Source organism: Tubulanus polymorphus, chromosome 11, assembly GCF_964204645.1.
Source record: "Tubulanus polymorphus chromosome 11, tnTubPoly1.2, whole genome shotgun sequence".
Taxonomy (NCBI): Eukaryota; Metazoa; Nemertea; class Palaeonemertea; order Tubulaniformes; family Tubulanidae; genus Tubulanus; species Tubulanus polymorphus.
The window spans coordinates 1,328,377-1,344,658 of NC_134035.1; the positions used below are offsets into that span (position 1 = coordinate 1,328,377).

Sequence of the window (16,282 nt, forward strand, 5' to 3'; positions counted from 1 at the left end):
ATTCTACGATAAAAGAATTAGTTCTTGAAATATTCTGATTAAAGTGATATACAGAATATCGTGAATGAAAAATCAAAGGTATTCATCATTATATAGGTCTACATTACAGCATTGGAATGAATATGGTGAGAAGAATTAAAAAAACTCGTTGGAAATACGTTGGAATATTAAACAAAAACCAATAAACTGCCCGCAAAAAGTAGTAAAATTCTCCAAACTATTCTACGCATCTTTTAGCAACGATCAAAACAACAAATAACTGCGCAAAGGCTTACCTTATTTCAGTAACGTACAAAGTAACGGTGATATTTCAAAACGCCTCGAAATCCTGATCATCGTTTAACACGGAGGCCACCGTGGAGCAACTGCCGCTGAGGACAACAGACTCATCGAAAACTACCTTCCAATGTATAATCATATATCTCAATATGATAATCACGTCTGATACGCGGCAGTAAGGCCAGAGGGAAGTTATAGATTTTACAAGCTAACCACCGCTTTGCTGCCGAGAATATGTTAGAATATCAGCCTCTGGCAAAGTGAACCGATGGGATTTTCTATATTCACGGATATCACGCGGTGTTAAACGGTTAATTTCGAGCACAAACTTGGACGGATTTTCGGTGTATAATTATCAATATCGCGCGTACGGATCTCAAAGATCAAAGCTTCAGAATTTCAGACTCGAGCAAAACCGAATGATACTTAATTGCAAGGTATGGTGTTCGTAGAACCAACTCCACCATGCCTCCAGCTTGTCACTTCTCGACAAACTCTAGCTAAATTTCAACGTCGAGTCACAAACTTTTAGGCTATACCTCTCTAAGGTATCGAGTTCACGGAGAGTTCGCAAACACTGCAAATAAATCTACAGAGTTGGTTTTTTCATATTTAAAACTCGTTGAAAACAAGTGAAACGCCCGGTAGCATTCATAAACAGAATCACTAAATAAATCAAGTAACGCATTTTCTATACCGTAGATTTATTTCACTCGGTAATTTAGTAACAATCTAATTTGAAGACATCGTCGACTTGATCCAGTTAACGTAGTGCGAAACGCGCGTGAAGACGGCCGGTCTGGAACCCGAATCTCTAGGACCGGCAAACGACGCTATACCGACCTGTACCCATTGACTACCGCGTCGACACGCTAGAGGTCCTCCGCTGTCACCCTGAAAACAAGTGGCATCAGACCACAATTAGGTTAGTAGCTCGAAGATGCGTAGGGCCGGACCCCAAAAATAGTACCTAGAGTGAAGAAGAGGTTGCCATAATTTCTGCAAATGGGATAGGTAACGAATTTCGGTTATATGTATGAAATCCATTGATCCTGAGAGACAGATTGATGATGAAATAAGGGATTCCCTGGACTTTTTTTGCTGTGAGTAAGGGTACCAAACACGGTGGGGGATTCCCTTAGATATTTGGCTCGGATGTACTGGCATACCTGTACTGGGATACCCCTACTTTCTAAAGGTTTGATTATTTCAAAAGTTAGGTTGGGTATGTGGGGCGAAACGTCTTGTTTTTGATAAATTTTTGCTAAGTAAAGTCACAGTGGCCATCTTGGATGACATCATGACCTAGTTTGGTAATGATGATAGATCATTCGATTTCACATTTTCGAGTGAAAAGTGAAAGCATGGACTATCATAGGAGTTGATAGCCAAAATGTACATTTGAGAATCCATGATCCATACCATCGCTTATACCCTATAGGGTACAGCGTTAGCAGGCCTTCGTTCAATGCGGGCTAAAATGATAAATTAAATCTAACGCGTAGCCGTGTTACTGGAGCCGCGGGTAATAGTGTATAAAGTTGCCGCAGATAAATTTCCTTGAATTTGATTACTAGATACTACTATATAAAACTTATATACGAGGCTTTATACTTACGAGCAGCGAGAATGTAGCAAAATGCAATTATACACGTTAACGTGACGCGCATTGTACTCAAATACATCCACAAAACAGTGTGAAAAAAATTAAAAATCGCAATATCTATAGTGATATTTAGATATCTATTAGTTGGAATATATAAATCATAAAAAATGATGATATTTCTTTGATAGCGCGCGTGGGAACAATACTTCATGCGTTTATTTATTTATTTTTTTCATCTGCAGATACAAATTTCGTGATGATACTAATATAATCTAATCATATACAACAATCATGAGCAACATAGACGTAAGAATTAACGCTAGAAAAATTCGGGAATATTTCATTGCTTTTTTTACGAAACGACAGAGTATAAGGGTTTGAATGTCAATGAAGTCAAAATAAAAACTCAGAAAAATCATTCTTTGAAAAAAAAGCGAACTGTAGGCCACAAAGTGTTTCTATAAAATGTATAAAATACGTCGATAGGTGCATAGTTTACTATCGATACCAGACTCAATGATTATGTGGTTAAAAGGATGAAACCAATCGCGTGATAAAACATTGAATTGATTTAGATATCGTGGAGATTCCGCATACACTGCAAACACATCTACAGAGTTGGTTTTTCATGTTTGAAACTCATTGAAAACAAGTAAATCGCCCGGTTACATTCATAAACAGAATCACTAAATAAATCAAGTAACACATTTTCTATACCGTAGATTTATTTTACTCGGTAATTTCTCTAGTAACAATCTAATTCGAAGATATCGTCGAGTTGATCCAGTCGACGTAGTTTGAAACACGCGTGAAGACGGCCGATTGCGCACCCGGGACCCCAGGCGACAGCGCAATACCAACCTGCACCCATTCATGACCAGTATGACACACTAGGGGTCCACCACTGTCAGCCTGAAATGCATTATAGCGTTGTTGGTCCCAGGTATTAATTATCATCATACGATTATCATTAATTGCAAAGTTAAATCGTCGATAGAGAGTTGAGGGAGTTAGATAATCATAGAAGCGTAAACACGATGAACAAAAACCCAAAAAGCCGCTACAACGAGCACCAGAAGGTTGAAAAGAAAGAGTAAAACAAGAGGAGACGAAAAGACGAAAAGAAAATGAGGCTCGATTCAGGCAATATACAAACCTCACATATGCCTACGCCTATATCAAACTCATAACCAGCGCACAGGTTTATTGCAGTGTCCACTCCACGCTGACTAAAACAATCGCGACCAGTTGTGATCGGCAGGCGAATCTCCCTCGCCTTGGAAGTTACAGATTTACCTGTACACACGAGAAACAATATGTTTTACCAGAAATGAAGAATTATTATTCCCCCCGTTAGCGCCATCCTGGTAATAAGAATTGAGGAAGTGTTCCGGAAGGGTCCCGGGGACATCATTTACGATGATAGAATAAATAGAATAAGAGATATTTTTCTTTTTATTTCGAAATTTTCCGTTGAGATCCAAGGCCATCCCCAGGACATCATTTACAAAAAATAAAACTTCGATTTGATTTTTGTCCAGTTATTATCTCAACATAACTTCAATTTTTTATTAAAGGTAAATGATTTTATGTCGAGAACGTAAATGATTTTATATCGAGATAACAACTCAACAAAGAATCGGCAAAACATTTTATTAGTCGTAAATGATATTTGTTGAAACATATCTCGAATGAAAGTTGAATTTTTATTTCTCGTTAATGACGTCCCAATTTACCTATAGATCCGGGTTAACATTTCAAATACCCAACTAAAACCCCGAAATAGTATGTTAAATCTCACTGTATTTCATTGATTTCTATCCGTCCTTACGGTAGGTATTTACTAGTGAGATGAACGGTTCCAAACATACCGAACCGTCACAACGTTTTTAAAGTTGCATACATTTTATCAAAATCTGTGGAATACTCACCGTCGGCCGTGCAGCCTCGTCCTTTCATTACACAGGACTGTCCAGGCTCTGGAAATGATGGTGACGTGCCTGGTAACTTGATACTAGCTTTAAAGAAGAATCTTTTTTCGGCTGGTACCGGTTTCTTCAACTTCACCAGAGCTATGTCGTTCTCCCATTGTCCTGCAATAAGAAAAACGTTATGTATACTATACGTACACGCCATATATTTTAAAATGGTGAACTTTGCGGGCGCTCTTTTGAGGACACATACCTCTCCTAATGAAATAGCGAGGATGTAAGATAATCTTTTCGACGTCCATATCCCATTCGACCCTGTTGTCCTTCTTGAGAGCTTTACCGAGCCAACCTTTGATTGTACCGATAACGCCAGACTATCATACAAAATATTTAACCATCCGTCACATTCGGACTAAAGTTAGAGTTAATTTAAAAAGCAGTGATTATTTTTATTTCTTCCTTACGCTCAATTTCGTTGAGGCTGTCCAGCCTTTAGGATCATCTAAATCGTACTTGTTGCTGAAAAATTGCGATGGAATTATTTTCAACAGATTTGAGAGCGCCACTGAAATTTTCTCAACGCGGGCAGATGGTAGTTAATTCATTTGAATCTTACTGGACGAAGCAATGAGCCGCGGTTAAAATCCATCGGTCATTGATGAGCGATCCGCCGCAAGTCCAGGTCTTCTTCAACAGAGGAACGCCAACTACTGATGCGGTCGTAAATTTACCCCGTAATGAAACGACCCACGAATCCATATCCTCGCTAGCGATTTCTTTACCGCCGATAATTCGCCAGTCGCCATCGTCTGCACCAGCGACCGCTTTAAAAATACGAGGAAATCAGCAATTGAGTTATAAAAGCCGAGATATGACACAGGTGTCGGGTTATGGACCAATGACTTCAATCTAGAATATGATAACTCATTTATTCGTCAATTCGTCAATTAACCTCACATGATTTAAACCCACTTTGTACAAATCTAAAAGCGAAATCTATTATTCCAAAAAAATAAAAAATCGAAAATTCGAAACGTCGACTTACTAAGTTAACCACCTTGTTAGAATTAGAATTGAGGATAGAGATTTTAATTCTTTCTTTACGTAGGTCTATTTAACAAATATCTGAATTAAATCTAGCACGGAACTGTGGCACTGGACCCTGGAGTAGTCTACAAAATGGCCTCAAATAAATTGTGCTTGACTTATCCTATCACAGCGATTCAGGATAAAGGCCGAAGCCTTCGAATTTGATTACTAGATATTACTATAAAACGAGGCTTAATACTTACGGGCAGCGAGAATGCAGCAGAATGCAATTATACACGTTAAAATGGCGCGCATTGTACTCAAATACACCCAATAAACAGAGTGAAAAAGTGACAATTAATCGCAATATCTGGTGATATTTATAAGTGTCAATGAATTAATGTTAACAAATGATAACAATTTTTTGACAACGTGTGGGAAAATATTGTTGTATGCATGTATTTTTTCTCATCTGCACACACAAATGACGCCGGATTCGTGATGATAAAATCCACAGAATCTAATCACGTACAAAATTTGACCCACATATTTTAGCGTGTATCGTTAATTCTAATTTCTAATCAATCAATATTTCACGTATTTTTTCGAAACGGAAGCAAAATGAAATGGTGGCTGATTTGGACCATACTGAAAAAAAATCCGGTACGGCTAGAGGTACAATAAAAATGTTAGCATTAGCCTGTGTTTTTGTTGTTTTCTCCCGTTAGAAAACTGATGGGACAATGTTTAAATTTTATATCATGCCGTATAGAATTTTTTTTTAGTATGGTCTGAATCAGCCACCATAGCATAAGGCTTTGAGGAAAGTAAATAAGACAGCGAATGACTGTAGTGAACTGATATAAATTTCAGTATAGTTAACGAATAAAAACCCGCAGAAGCTTTGTAGAAAAAGTTTATTTTCTTACAGTTTCGGGGTTAATTCTTAACCTCATCTTCAGAGGAACAAAACATATTAGAAACTTTAAGAAAATAAACTTTTCTACAAATCTACTGTGGGTTTTTATTTGAAAACAGCGAATATTCATTCTTTGAGAATAGTTACTAGTTAAAGCCGATGTGAATCATGTAGGCCGTCAGCTAACAAAGTTCATGTATGTTTTCAAAGGTATCTCATACCAGAGGTCGGTCCCGCTAGTGGCCTCAGACACGGATAATTAATCTGAGAAATGCTTTTTATTTCCTCTCGTCCCCGCCTTCACCTACAGATCCACCTGCCATGTTTTGATTTCGATATACGCAACATCAGCGAGTTGAATTTAGCTCGTGTTGAACTAAGGACCGCGCTGATTCAATTTCTAGGGTACCCGGCATGATACCAGGGCGTTTGTTCACGATGGAATTGGCAGAGTCAAAAATGACTAGGCTGGGAAAGTGGCAGAACAAAAAGTTACGCAATCATCTTAATTGTAAATTGATGGAAAATGCACATTTACATTTGGAAGTAGAATAGCAGAACCAGAATTGATGCAGATGTATGTCCCGACCATCTTACGAACTGTAGGCCACAAAGTGTTTCTATGAAATGTATAAAATACGTCGATAGGTGCATAGTTTATTATCGATGCCAGACTCAATGATTATGTGGTTAAATGGATGAAACCAATCGCGTGATAAAACATTGAACTGTGATTAGATCGTGGATTTTCTCATACACTGCAAACACATCTACAGAGTTGGTTTTTCATATTTAAAACTCGTTGAAAACAAGTGAAACGCCCGGTTACATTCATAAACAGAATCACTAAATAAATCAAGTAACACATTTTCTATACCGTAGATTTATTTCACTCGGTAATTTCTCTAGTAAACATTTTAATTCGAAGACATCGTCGACTTGATCCAGTCGACGTAGTTTGAAACACGCGTGAAGAGGCCCGGTTTCAGGCCCGGGTCGCCAGGCGAGAGCGCAATACCAACCTGCACCCACTCATTACCACGCTGACACGCTAGAGGTTCACCGCTGTCAACCTGAAATGCATTATAGCGTAGTAAGTCCCTGATATAAATCATCATTATACGATTATTATTAATTTCAAAATTAAATCTTCGATATAGAGTTGAGGTAGTTCGATAATCATAAAAGTGTAAACACGATGAATCTTATTTTCAGATGAGTAAATAAGTTTATTGATAACGAACGTTTTCGGGAATATTTCCCCTCATCGGGTATAAAACAAGTGACTGCAAATGGATAACATAGAGGTATACATACAAATCTCTGGTAATGACAAACTATTGAAATCGACTAATTAAACACTTGAAATTAACTGGTTGAATAGATTTCAACACTACTATGGACTAATTGAATATCAACAGTGTTTAATTAGCCAAAGCTATTAGTTTCGTCAGAAATGAAAAGCCAAAAGGCCGCTACAACGAGCACCAGAAGCAAGGTCCGATCTAAGCACTTGTCCGATTCACCCAGTCCTGGCAGTGGTTGTCTCCACCAGTGATCTCCGTCGTTCTACGATCCTAGTGTTACCAACTGTGGTACATCAGGGTTTTTGGTGAATTGTCCGATTACTCGGGACAAGTATATTATCATAAGGGCAAGTAGATTATCATTATCACTTATCCAACGGGCTAGTGCAATTTTATGTCACAAAGCTTTTCCCCACTTGATACAACAGACGATATAGTGCCACCAATCGGACTGCTTGTGTAGGGCAAGTAGCTTTTGGAATGGCAAGCGAAATTTCAGATATGCTTGCCCCCCCCCCCCCCCCGGGCAAGTGGGTTTCATTCCTTAGATCGGACCCTGGGTTGAAAAGAAAGAGTAAAACAAAAGAGAAGACGAAAAGACGAAGAACAAGAAAATGAGGCTACGTAGAGCAAACAATCGATTGAGGCAATATACAAACCTCACATATTCCTTGCTCTATATCCACAAAGTTACCAGCGCACAGAATTATAAAAGTATCTACGGAATTCTTGCTGTAACAATCGCGACCAGTTGTGATCGGCAGACGAAGCTCCTTCGCCTTGGAAGTTACAGGTTTTTCTGTACACACGAGAAACAAAAACCAAGCGTCATTTTGTTTTACCAGAAATGAAGAATTATTAGTCCCCCCGTTAGCGCCATCCTGGTAATAAGAATTCAGGAGTGTTGAAGAAGGATCCCGGGGACATCATTTACAAGAAATAAAATTGCGATGTATCTCAATAACAATAATTAATTTACGATTGATAAAAATTTTTGTCGATTTCATATCGCGAAATAGAATCAGAAATTTTTTTCTTATTTCAAAATTTTCCCATCCCCGGGACATCGTTTATAAAAGATAAAACTTCGATTTTGTGTCCAGTTATTATGTTGAGTTATTATCTCAACATAAATTCAATTTTTCATCAATCGTAAATGATTTTATGTCGAGATAACAACTCGACAAAGAATCGGCAAAACTTTTTAATAGTCGTAAATGATATTTTGTTGGGACATCTCAACTCTTTATTTCTCGTAAATGACGTCCCAATTCACCTATAGATCCACCCCTGGGGTTAACATTTGAAATACCCAACTAAAACCCCGAAATAGTATGTTAAATCTCACTGTATTTCATTGATTTCTATTCGTCCTTACGGTAGGTATTTTGCTAGTGAGATGAACGGTTCCAAACATACCGAACCGTCACAACGTTTTTAAAGTTCGTGTGCAAACTATGCATACATTTTATCAAAATCTGTGGAATACTCACCGTCGGCCGTGCAGCCTCGTCCTTTCATTACACAGGACTGTCCGGGCTCTGGAAATGATCGTGACGTGTCTGGTAATGTGATACTAGCAATATTGGGTAATTCTGGTCCGAATGGTACCGGTTTCTTCAACTTCACCAGAGCTAAGTCGTGCTCCCATTTTCCTGCAATTAGAAAAACGTTATGTATACTATACGTACACGCCATATATTTCAAAATGGCGAACTTCGCGAGCGCTCTTTTGAGGACACATACCTCTCCTAATGACATAGTAGGGATGTAAGATAATCTTTTCGACGTCCATATCCCAGTTGTCATTCTTGAGCCAACCTTTGATTGTACCAACAACGCCGGACTAAATATATAATATTTAACCATCCGTCATATTCGAGTTGCATTGACGAACTAGAGTTCATTTCAAAATCAGTAACGAGACGAGTCGTACTGTATGATAGGTTAACTATTTATTTGACGCACGAGCTTTCGCTACAAGCTTCATTAGGTGAATGAGTACGGTCAATAGAAAAAAAACATTGACTATACTCATTCACCTCAAGAAGCTCTATACATTAGTAGCGAAAGCTCGTGCGTCTAATAAACTAGTTAAACTATAAAGTACTATTCTGTCTGGTTGTATTCATTGCTATCTATCTAATACTACTAGTAGCGAAACTAGTTTGAAACTAGTAGACAACTACTAGCAGAGAAAGCTCGTACTTCAAATAAACTAGTCGAACCTATAAAGTACTATTCGTCTATTTCTATCTATCTAATACGCTTTCAGTCTGGGATGTTTAATGAAGTAATATTCGTCTATTTCTATCTATCTAATACGCTTTCAGTCTGGGATGTTTAATGAAGAACTATTCGTCTATTTCTATCTATCTAATACGCTTTCAGCCTGGGATGTTTAATGAAGAACTATTCGTCTATTTCTATCTTGTTAACTTGTTTATAGACGCACGAGCTTTCGCTACTAGTGTATAGTAGCTTCATCGGGTGAATGAGAGATGAAGCTACTATTCATTAGTAGCGAAAGCTCGTGCGTCAAATAAATAGTTAACCTATATAGTACTACTCGTCTCGTTACTTATTTTAAACCAGGTTAACGCGGCTACTCGACGAATAATTTCAAAAGCAATGATTATTTTCATTTCTTCCTTACGCTCGATTCCGTGGAGGCCGGTCTCACTGTCCAGCCTGTAGGATCATCTAAATCGTATTTGTAGCTGAAAAATTGCAATGGAATAATAATTTTCAACAGATTTGAGAGCGCCGCCGAAAAATTCTCAACGCGGGCAGATGGAAGTTAATTCATTTGAATCTTACTGGATGAAGCAATGAGCCGCGGTTAAAATCCATCGGTCATTGATGAGCGATCCGCCGCAAGTCCAGGTCTTCTTAAACAGAGGAACGCCGATCATTGACGTGGTCGTAAATTTACCCCGTAATGAAACGACCCACGGAGAAATTCCCTCGCTAGCGACGGCTTTAAAAATACGAGGAAATCAGCAATTGAGTTATAAAAGCCGAGATATGACACATTGTCGGGTTATGGATCAGTGATTTCAATCTAGAAAATGATAACTCGATTATTCGTCAATTAAGTTGACCTCACATGATTTAAACCCACTTTGTACAAATCTAAAAGCAAAACTATTATTCCAAAATAAAAAATATAAAAAACGAAAATTAAGTTAACCTTGTTAGAATTAGAACTGGGGACGACTTACTAAGTTAACCTTGTTAGAATTAGAACTGGGGATTGATATTTTAATTCTTTCGTTATGTAGGTCATTTTTAAAATGAACTATTTAACAAATATCTGCATTAAATCTAGCACGGAACTGTGGTACTGGACCCTGGAGTAGTAGTCTACAAAATGGCCTCAAATAAATTGTGCTTGACTTATCCTATCACAGCAATGGCCGAAGGATAATGGCCGAAGCCTTCGGATTTGATTACTATAAAACGAGGCTTTATACTTACGAGCAGCGAGAATGCAGCAGAATGCAATTATACACGTTAAAATGGCGCGCATTGTACTCAAATACACCCAATAAACAGAGTGAAAAAAGTGAAAATTAATCGCAATATCTGGTGATATTTATAAGTGCGAATGAATTAATGTTAACAAATGATAACAATTTTTTGACAACGTGTGGGAAAATATTGTTGTATGCATGTATTTTTTCTCATCTGCACACACAAATGACGCCGGATTCCTGATGATAAAACGCGCAGAATCTAATCATGTACAATCATGGGTGATTAGAAATTAGAATTAACGATACACGCTAAAATATGTGGGTCAAATATTCCATGTCATTTTTCGAAACGAAAGCAAAATGAAATGGTGGCCGAATCGGGACATGAAAAAAAATGTTTATATTGGCCCGCGTTTGTTGTTGTTTGCTACGTCGAGAAAACAAAAAATGGTCCAATGTTAAAGTTCTATATATTGTCTATACGTTTTAGTATGGTCCGAATTAGCCATCACAGAATAAGGCTTTTATGGTTTGAAAGTAAATAAAACAGCGAATATTCATTCTTTGAAAATATGTTACTAGTTAAAGCCGATGTGAATCATGGAGGCCGATTCCGATTCAGCTCACAAAGTTCATGTATTTTTTCAAAAGTATCTCATACTAGAGGTCCGTCCCGCTAGTGGCCTCAGACACAGATGTCTATTCAGAGAAATGCTTTTTTATTATCTCTCGACCACCAATTTCTAATTCACCAATAGAACCGCCCGCGATGTTTTGATTTCGATATACGCAACATCAGTTACTAACAACTTGATATCGGACAAATCTTGATATTTGACTCTAGATCGCGGTAAATAACGTAACGCTTACAAGGATGCGAGTTAATGGTGCTCGTCCAGGCACTAGCGCGTGTGGGTATCAGGGTTATCACTGGACGTGTTGAACTGGGGACCGTGCTGATTCAATTTCGAGGGTACCCGACATGTTGCCAGGACGTTTGTCCACGATGAAATTGGGTCAAAAATGACTAGGCTGGGAAAGAAGCAGAACAAAAAGTTACACAATCATCTTAGTTGTAAATTGATGGAAAATGCACATTTTGGAAGTAGAATAGCAGAACCAGAATTGATGCAGATGTATGTCCCGACCATCTTACGAACTGTAGGCCACAAAGTGTTTCTATGAAATGTGTAAAATACGTCGATAGGTGCATACGTAGTTTATTTTCGATACCACGCCCAATGATTATGTGGTTTAAAGGATGAAACCAATCGCGTGATAAAACAATATGAACTGTGATTAGATATCGTGGAGATTCCGCATACACTCAATAACAAATCGACAGAGTTGGTTTTTTCATGTTTGAAACTCATTGAAAACAAGTGAAACGCCCGGTTAGATTCATAAACAGAATCACTGAATAAATCAAGTAACACATTTTAAATACCGTAGATTTATTTCACTCGATAATTTAGTAACAATCTAATTCGAAGACATCGTCGACTTGATCCAGTTAACGTAGTGCGAAACGCGTGTGAAGGCGCCCGGTCGCGAACCAGGGTCGTTAGCTATAGTGAACGACGCAATACCGACCTGTACCCATTGACTACCGCGCAGACACGCTAGGGGTCCACCGCTGTCACCCTGAAATCCATTTCAAGCGAAGATATATTCTTCCGAGTTGCGAAAATCAATAGAATCTACAATTTATATCGGTTGACAGTCCAGGTGCAGACTTCGATAGAAGCACGAAGACATTTTTTAAGATTTTTGAACGTCCCCAGGACGATTCCGTACTGGTAGAAACTGATTGATAATCTAGTAAAGATCTAGAGGTGAGATGTGAAAAGCCGCGACAACGAACACAAGAAGGTTGAAAGGAATAAGTTTAACAAGAAAATAGTAGAAGAAAAAGAAAGGGAAGCTACGAGGAACAAACAATCGATTGAGGTCGCATACAAACCGGACATACTCCCACATTCATGTTGTATTGACCGGCGCATAGTCGTTTATCAGTATCCACGTGCCACATTCTGTAACACGCGCTATCGGATAGGATCGGCAGACGAACCTCCATCGCCTTGGAAGTCACGGATTTACCTACACATATATAACATAAATCGAGCGTCGTTATGTTTCACCAGAAATTAAGAATCGTCGTGTTAATAGTTCTCGTAGCCCTGTTAGTGCCATCTCATACCAAGGGTGGGCACGTCAGCTGAACGCGTAAATGATGCCCGAAATGCTTTTTATTTTCTCTCTCAATCCCACCTTCTAATTTACCTACAGATCCACCCGAGGTTAACATTCTTTAATGGTCAAATAAAACCCCGAAAATGGCGTTTTAATAGTGGCGTCACGGTTCTCAGTGGTTACTATCTATTTGCTATAGTGAGACGAACGGTTCCAGACATACCAAACCATGACAACGCGTGTTTAAAGTTCGCGTGCAAACTTAGTTAGTTACCTAATCGTTGGTGGTAAGCTTTTTATAATCGGATGGGCTTATACCAACGTGGTTTGTGAAAATATCCGATCGTGAAAAGAAAAGAAAAAACACAGACAGGTTACTGACTAGTGCAAACTATCCCTACATTTTCCCAACGTCGAATTCAACGTGTAAATATGATGGGTGGAATACTCACCGGCCGCTGTGCAGCCCCATCCAGTCATCAAACAGGACTGTCCTGGCGCTGGAAATGATGGTGACGAGTCTGGTAATGTGATACGAGCAATATTGGCGAATTCTGGTCCGACTGGCACCGATCTCTTTAACTTCATCAGAGCTATGTCGTTCTCCCAACTTCCTGCAATGAAGAAAACGCTATTGGACACGCCATACATTTCAAAATGGCGAATTTCGCGAGCGCTCTTTTGCGGACATACTTCTTCTATTGTACTGAGGATGTATGATAATCTTTTCGACGTCCATGTCCCAGTTGACCCACTTGTCCTTCTTGAAAACTTTACCGAGCCAACCTTTGATTGTACCGATAACGCCAGCCTAAATACAAAAGATTAAACCATCCGTCACATTCGGGTTGTATTGACAAACTGCAGTTCATTTTAATATTCAATCATCTTTATTTCTTTTATTTCATTCATTCCTTACGCTTAGCTTCGTGGAGGCCAGCCTCACTGTCCAGCCTTTAGGATTCTTTATATCGTATTTATCGCTGAAAAAAAAAAATAAAACAATTTCGTCCGAAAGATTTGAGAGCGGAGCCGATATTCTTTACACCGAGTGCAGATGGAGTTTATAGTTACTTACTTGTCGAAACAATGAGCCGCGGTTAAAACCCATCGGTCAATGATGACCGACGCGCCGCAAGTCCAGATTCTCTGCACCAGAGGAATTCCGATCACTGACGTGGTCGTAAATTTACCCCGTATTGACACGAGCCACGGATAAATTCCCTCGCTAGCGATTTCATTGCCGCCGATAATTCGCCAGTCGCCATCATCAACCGCACTAGCGACGGCTTTGAAAATACGAGGAAAAAATCAGATGCGTCATAGAAGCCGAGATAAATCGGCCATTTAAAAACCGACAAGCGTGAATTCAAAATACACAGGTGTCGGTTTATGAACCTTTAGAAAATAACTGGATTATTCATCAGGGTCAAAGGTAACCACTGGACCCAGTTCAAACAGTTCTGGGTTGGGATTTCGAATCTTAAGTCAAGTAGGTCACCACTAGCTCCTGTCGCAGTTTACCAGTGTCCTTTCGAAAATGCAATGGCGCAGTAATTTTACAGGGCACTTTTTCAACCCGTAACTAAGGCAGTGCAGTCTCTGCGGCAGTTTCGAATGAATGATCTAACTCTCAGGACCCAGTTCGACAGTACTGAGTTAAGATTTGACCCTGAGTTAACTCATTGAAAATGAACTAACTTAAACTCAGAGTCTCTAACTCACAACTGTGGAACTGGGTCCTGAGAGTTAGGTCTAACGCAGAATTCTAGCTCTAAGGGGCCGGTTCTATAGTCATGGCTTAGACTTAAGACCAGTCTAAGACCATCTTAATTCTACAGCTAATCTAACAGTGTAAGACCAGTCTTAAGATTTAAGACCACTTTTTGACTCAAGTCTTGACTATGGAACAGGCCCTGGACTCTGGTTGTCTGTAAAATGGCCCATACACAGTTTAATGGCGAAGACTCATATTGCCTCCTTATTAAAGCACAGATACTTACGAGCGGCAAGAATGCAGCAAAATGCAAATAAACCCGTAAAAATGACGCACATCGCTTACTACACACTGAAAAATGAGAAACGATCGAGATATCGGGTGATATTTATCAGTTCGAATGAATAAATCATAATACATGATGATAATTCTTTGATAGCGTGTGGGGACAATGTTCTATGCGTGTATTTTTTTCATCTGCAAATGACGGCGGATTCGTGATGATACATTTCCCACAATCTAATCATATACAGATGTAAGAATTAACGCTAGAAATATTTAGGAATATTTCTGGGAAAATCTGGGAGTATATCATTGTTTTTTTTTTCTAAATGAAAGAGCATGAGGCTTAAAGGGTTTGAAAGTAAATTAACAAACTCTGAAACCATGAAAATGATTTGTTAATGCCGGTATGAATAATGGTGGCTGGGTTTTTTCTGGACCTAAAAGTTGTTTTCAGTGGGCGCTGATGAAGGCAACTTAATGGTCTCAACTAATAGTTCGGCCTGAAAAAGACAAGTTGTTTTTACGAAAGATTTGCTCTCGAAGTATCTCATACTAGAGGTCGGTCCCGCTAGTGGCCTCTGACACGAATGTTTATTCAGAGAAACGCTTTTTCGTTATCTCTCGACCACCACTTTCTAATTCACCTATAGATCCACCCGCGATGTTTTATATTTCTATATACGCAACATCAGTTACTAACAACTTTATATCGAACAAATCTTGTAATTTGACTCTAGATCGATGATGTAACGCGGTAAATAACGTAACGCTTACAAGGATGCGAGTTATTATTTACCAATCCATTAGCGGCCTGTGAATGCGTGCGTGCTGCGGTGGACTGCCTAACAGTCCCCGATCCGCGTGTTCCGTCGAAAGAAATGTTTCAATCAAATTCCCTACATCGTTTTATCCATAACCTGATCATCATATCCACTTTCGTCCATTTATCCGAGCAGCATCCGCAGTTTATTCTCACCGGAATCGAACCTCAGATGTATTTGAAGGAAATGTCTCGATCTTCGACTAGTTACGAGCTACAGTGCGCCGCTGAGTGCAGCCATAAATTCGACTGCCGTGGATTCTATCACGATGGATCTACGTGTATTTTATATCAATCTTCGTCCAATTCTTATTCAGGATCTCACAGTATCTGGACAAGTAAGTCATACATGTTTATACGCAAGGTGTCTCAGAAAGTGTGTCACCGTAGTTTTTCAAAAATTAACTATTCATTAAAACCTAATTGAAATTCTTCGGAGGGTAAGGTTGGTAGACCTGGATCGGTCTGCTCGAGGATGAAATGTTAATGACTGAACACTACACAGCGGTCACCTTACGAACTGTAAACGAAGAGTGCTTTATTTCAGAAAATTAAACCAGAAATTCTTGTCATTCGATCATTGCAAAGCAAACCTGTCGTTGAACGTATTTACATTAAATCATTACAAAACACTTTGTAAACTTTATTCTATACAGACCTATGTCAATGTGATAATCATAAGATGTCTATGAAAATTTTCTATTTCCATTCGTCTGT

At 38.9% G+C, this 16,282-nt stretch overlaps 2 protein-coding genes across 6 annotated transcripts; both read right to left on the minus strand.

Annotated features, from left to right (window-relative positions):
* Window positions 1-926: 926 nt before the first annotated feature.
* LOC141912872 (serine protease 1-like) lies at window positions 927-10,625 on the minus strand. Of its 4 annotated transcripts, none has more exons than XM_074804292.1 (7): window positions 5,109-5,182; window positions 4,433-4,640; window positions 4,281-4,335; window positions 4,070-4,190; window positions 3,817-3,978; window positions 3,042-3,181; window positions 927-1,173 (listed from the first exon to the last, which is right to left on the minus strand). In XM_074804292.1, the coding sequence occupies exons 1-7, from the start codon at window positions 5,158-5,160 to the stop codon at window positions 1,012-1,014; spliced, it is 900 nt and encodes a 299-aa protein (XP_074660393.1). In that variant the 5' UTR covers window positions 5,161-5,182; the 3' UTR covers window positions 927-1,011. The 4 variants fall into 4 exon arrangements, with proteins under 4 accessions (XP_074660393.1, XP_074660392.1, XP_074660391.1 ...); XM_074804291.1 differs by lacking the exons at window positions 927-1,173; window positions 5,109-5,182 and adding exons at window positions 2,625-2,797; window positions 10,552-10,616; XM_074804290.1 differs by lacking the exon at window positions 927-1,173 and adding an exon at window positions 2,625-2,797.
* A 1,378-nt stretch (window positions 10,626-12,003) lies between these two features.
* On the minus strand, window positions 12,004-14,823 carry LOC141912935 (serine protease 1-like). Of its 2 annotated transcripts, none has more exons than XM_074804369.1 (7): window positions 14,747-14,823; window positions 13,822-14,032; window positions 13,663-13,726; window positions 13,437-13,554; window positions 13,196-13,357; window positions 12,523-12,650; window positions 12,004-12,194 (listed from the first exon to the last, which is right to left on the minus strand). In XM_074804369.1, exons 1-7 carry the CDS (start codon window positions 14,796-14,798, stop codon window positions 12,033-12,035), a joined length of 897 nt encoding a protein of 298 aa, XP_074660470.1. In that variant the 5' UTR covers window positions 14,799-14,823; the 3' UTR covers window positions 12,004-12,032. The 2 variants fall into 2 exon arrangements, with proteins under 2 accessions (XP_074660470.1, XP_074660469.1); XM_074804368.1 differs by having other exon boundaries at window positions 12,514-12,650.
* Window positions 14,824-16,282: the final 1,459 nt, after the last annotated feature.

Bases quoted from the DNA above. Each gene is read 5' to 3' on its own strand.
- LOC141912935 (XM_074804368.1), bottom strand. From the start codon at position 14,798: ATGTGCGTCATTTTTACGGGTTTATTTGCATTTTGCTGCATTCTTGCC. The intron at 13,727-13,821 runs GTAAGTAACTAT...TTTTTTTTTCAG, and splicing joins GCGGCTCATTGTTTCGACAA to CGATAAATACGATATAAAGA. The intron at 13,358-13,436 runs GTATGTCCGCAA...TCTTCATTGCAG, and splicing joins TCCTCAGTACAATAGAAGAA to GAAGTTGGGAGAACGACATA.
- LOC141912872 (XM_074804292.1), bottom strand. From the start codon at position 5,160: ATGCGCGCCATTTTAACGTGTATAATTGCATTCTGCTGCATTCTCGCT. The intron at 3,979-4,069 runs GTATGTGTCCTC...TTCTTATTGCAG, and splicing joins TCGCTATTTCATTAGGAGAG to GACAATGGGAGAACGACATA. The intron at 1,174-3,041 runs GTTTGTATATTG...ACTTGTTTTCAG, and splicing joins TAGGCGTAGGCATATGTGAG to GGTGACAGCGGAGGACCTCT.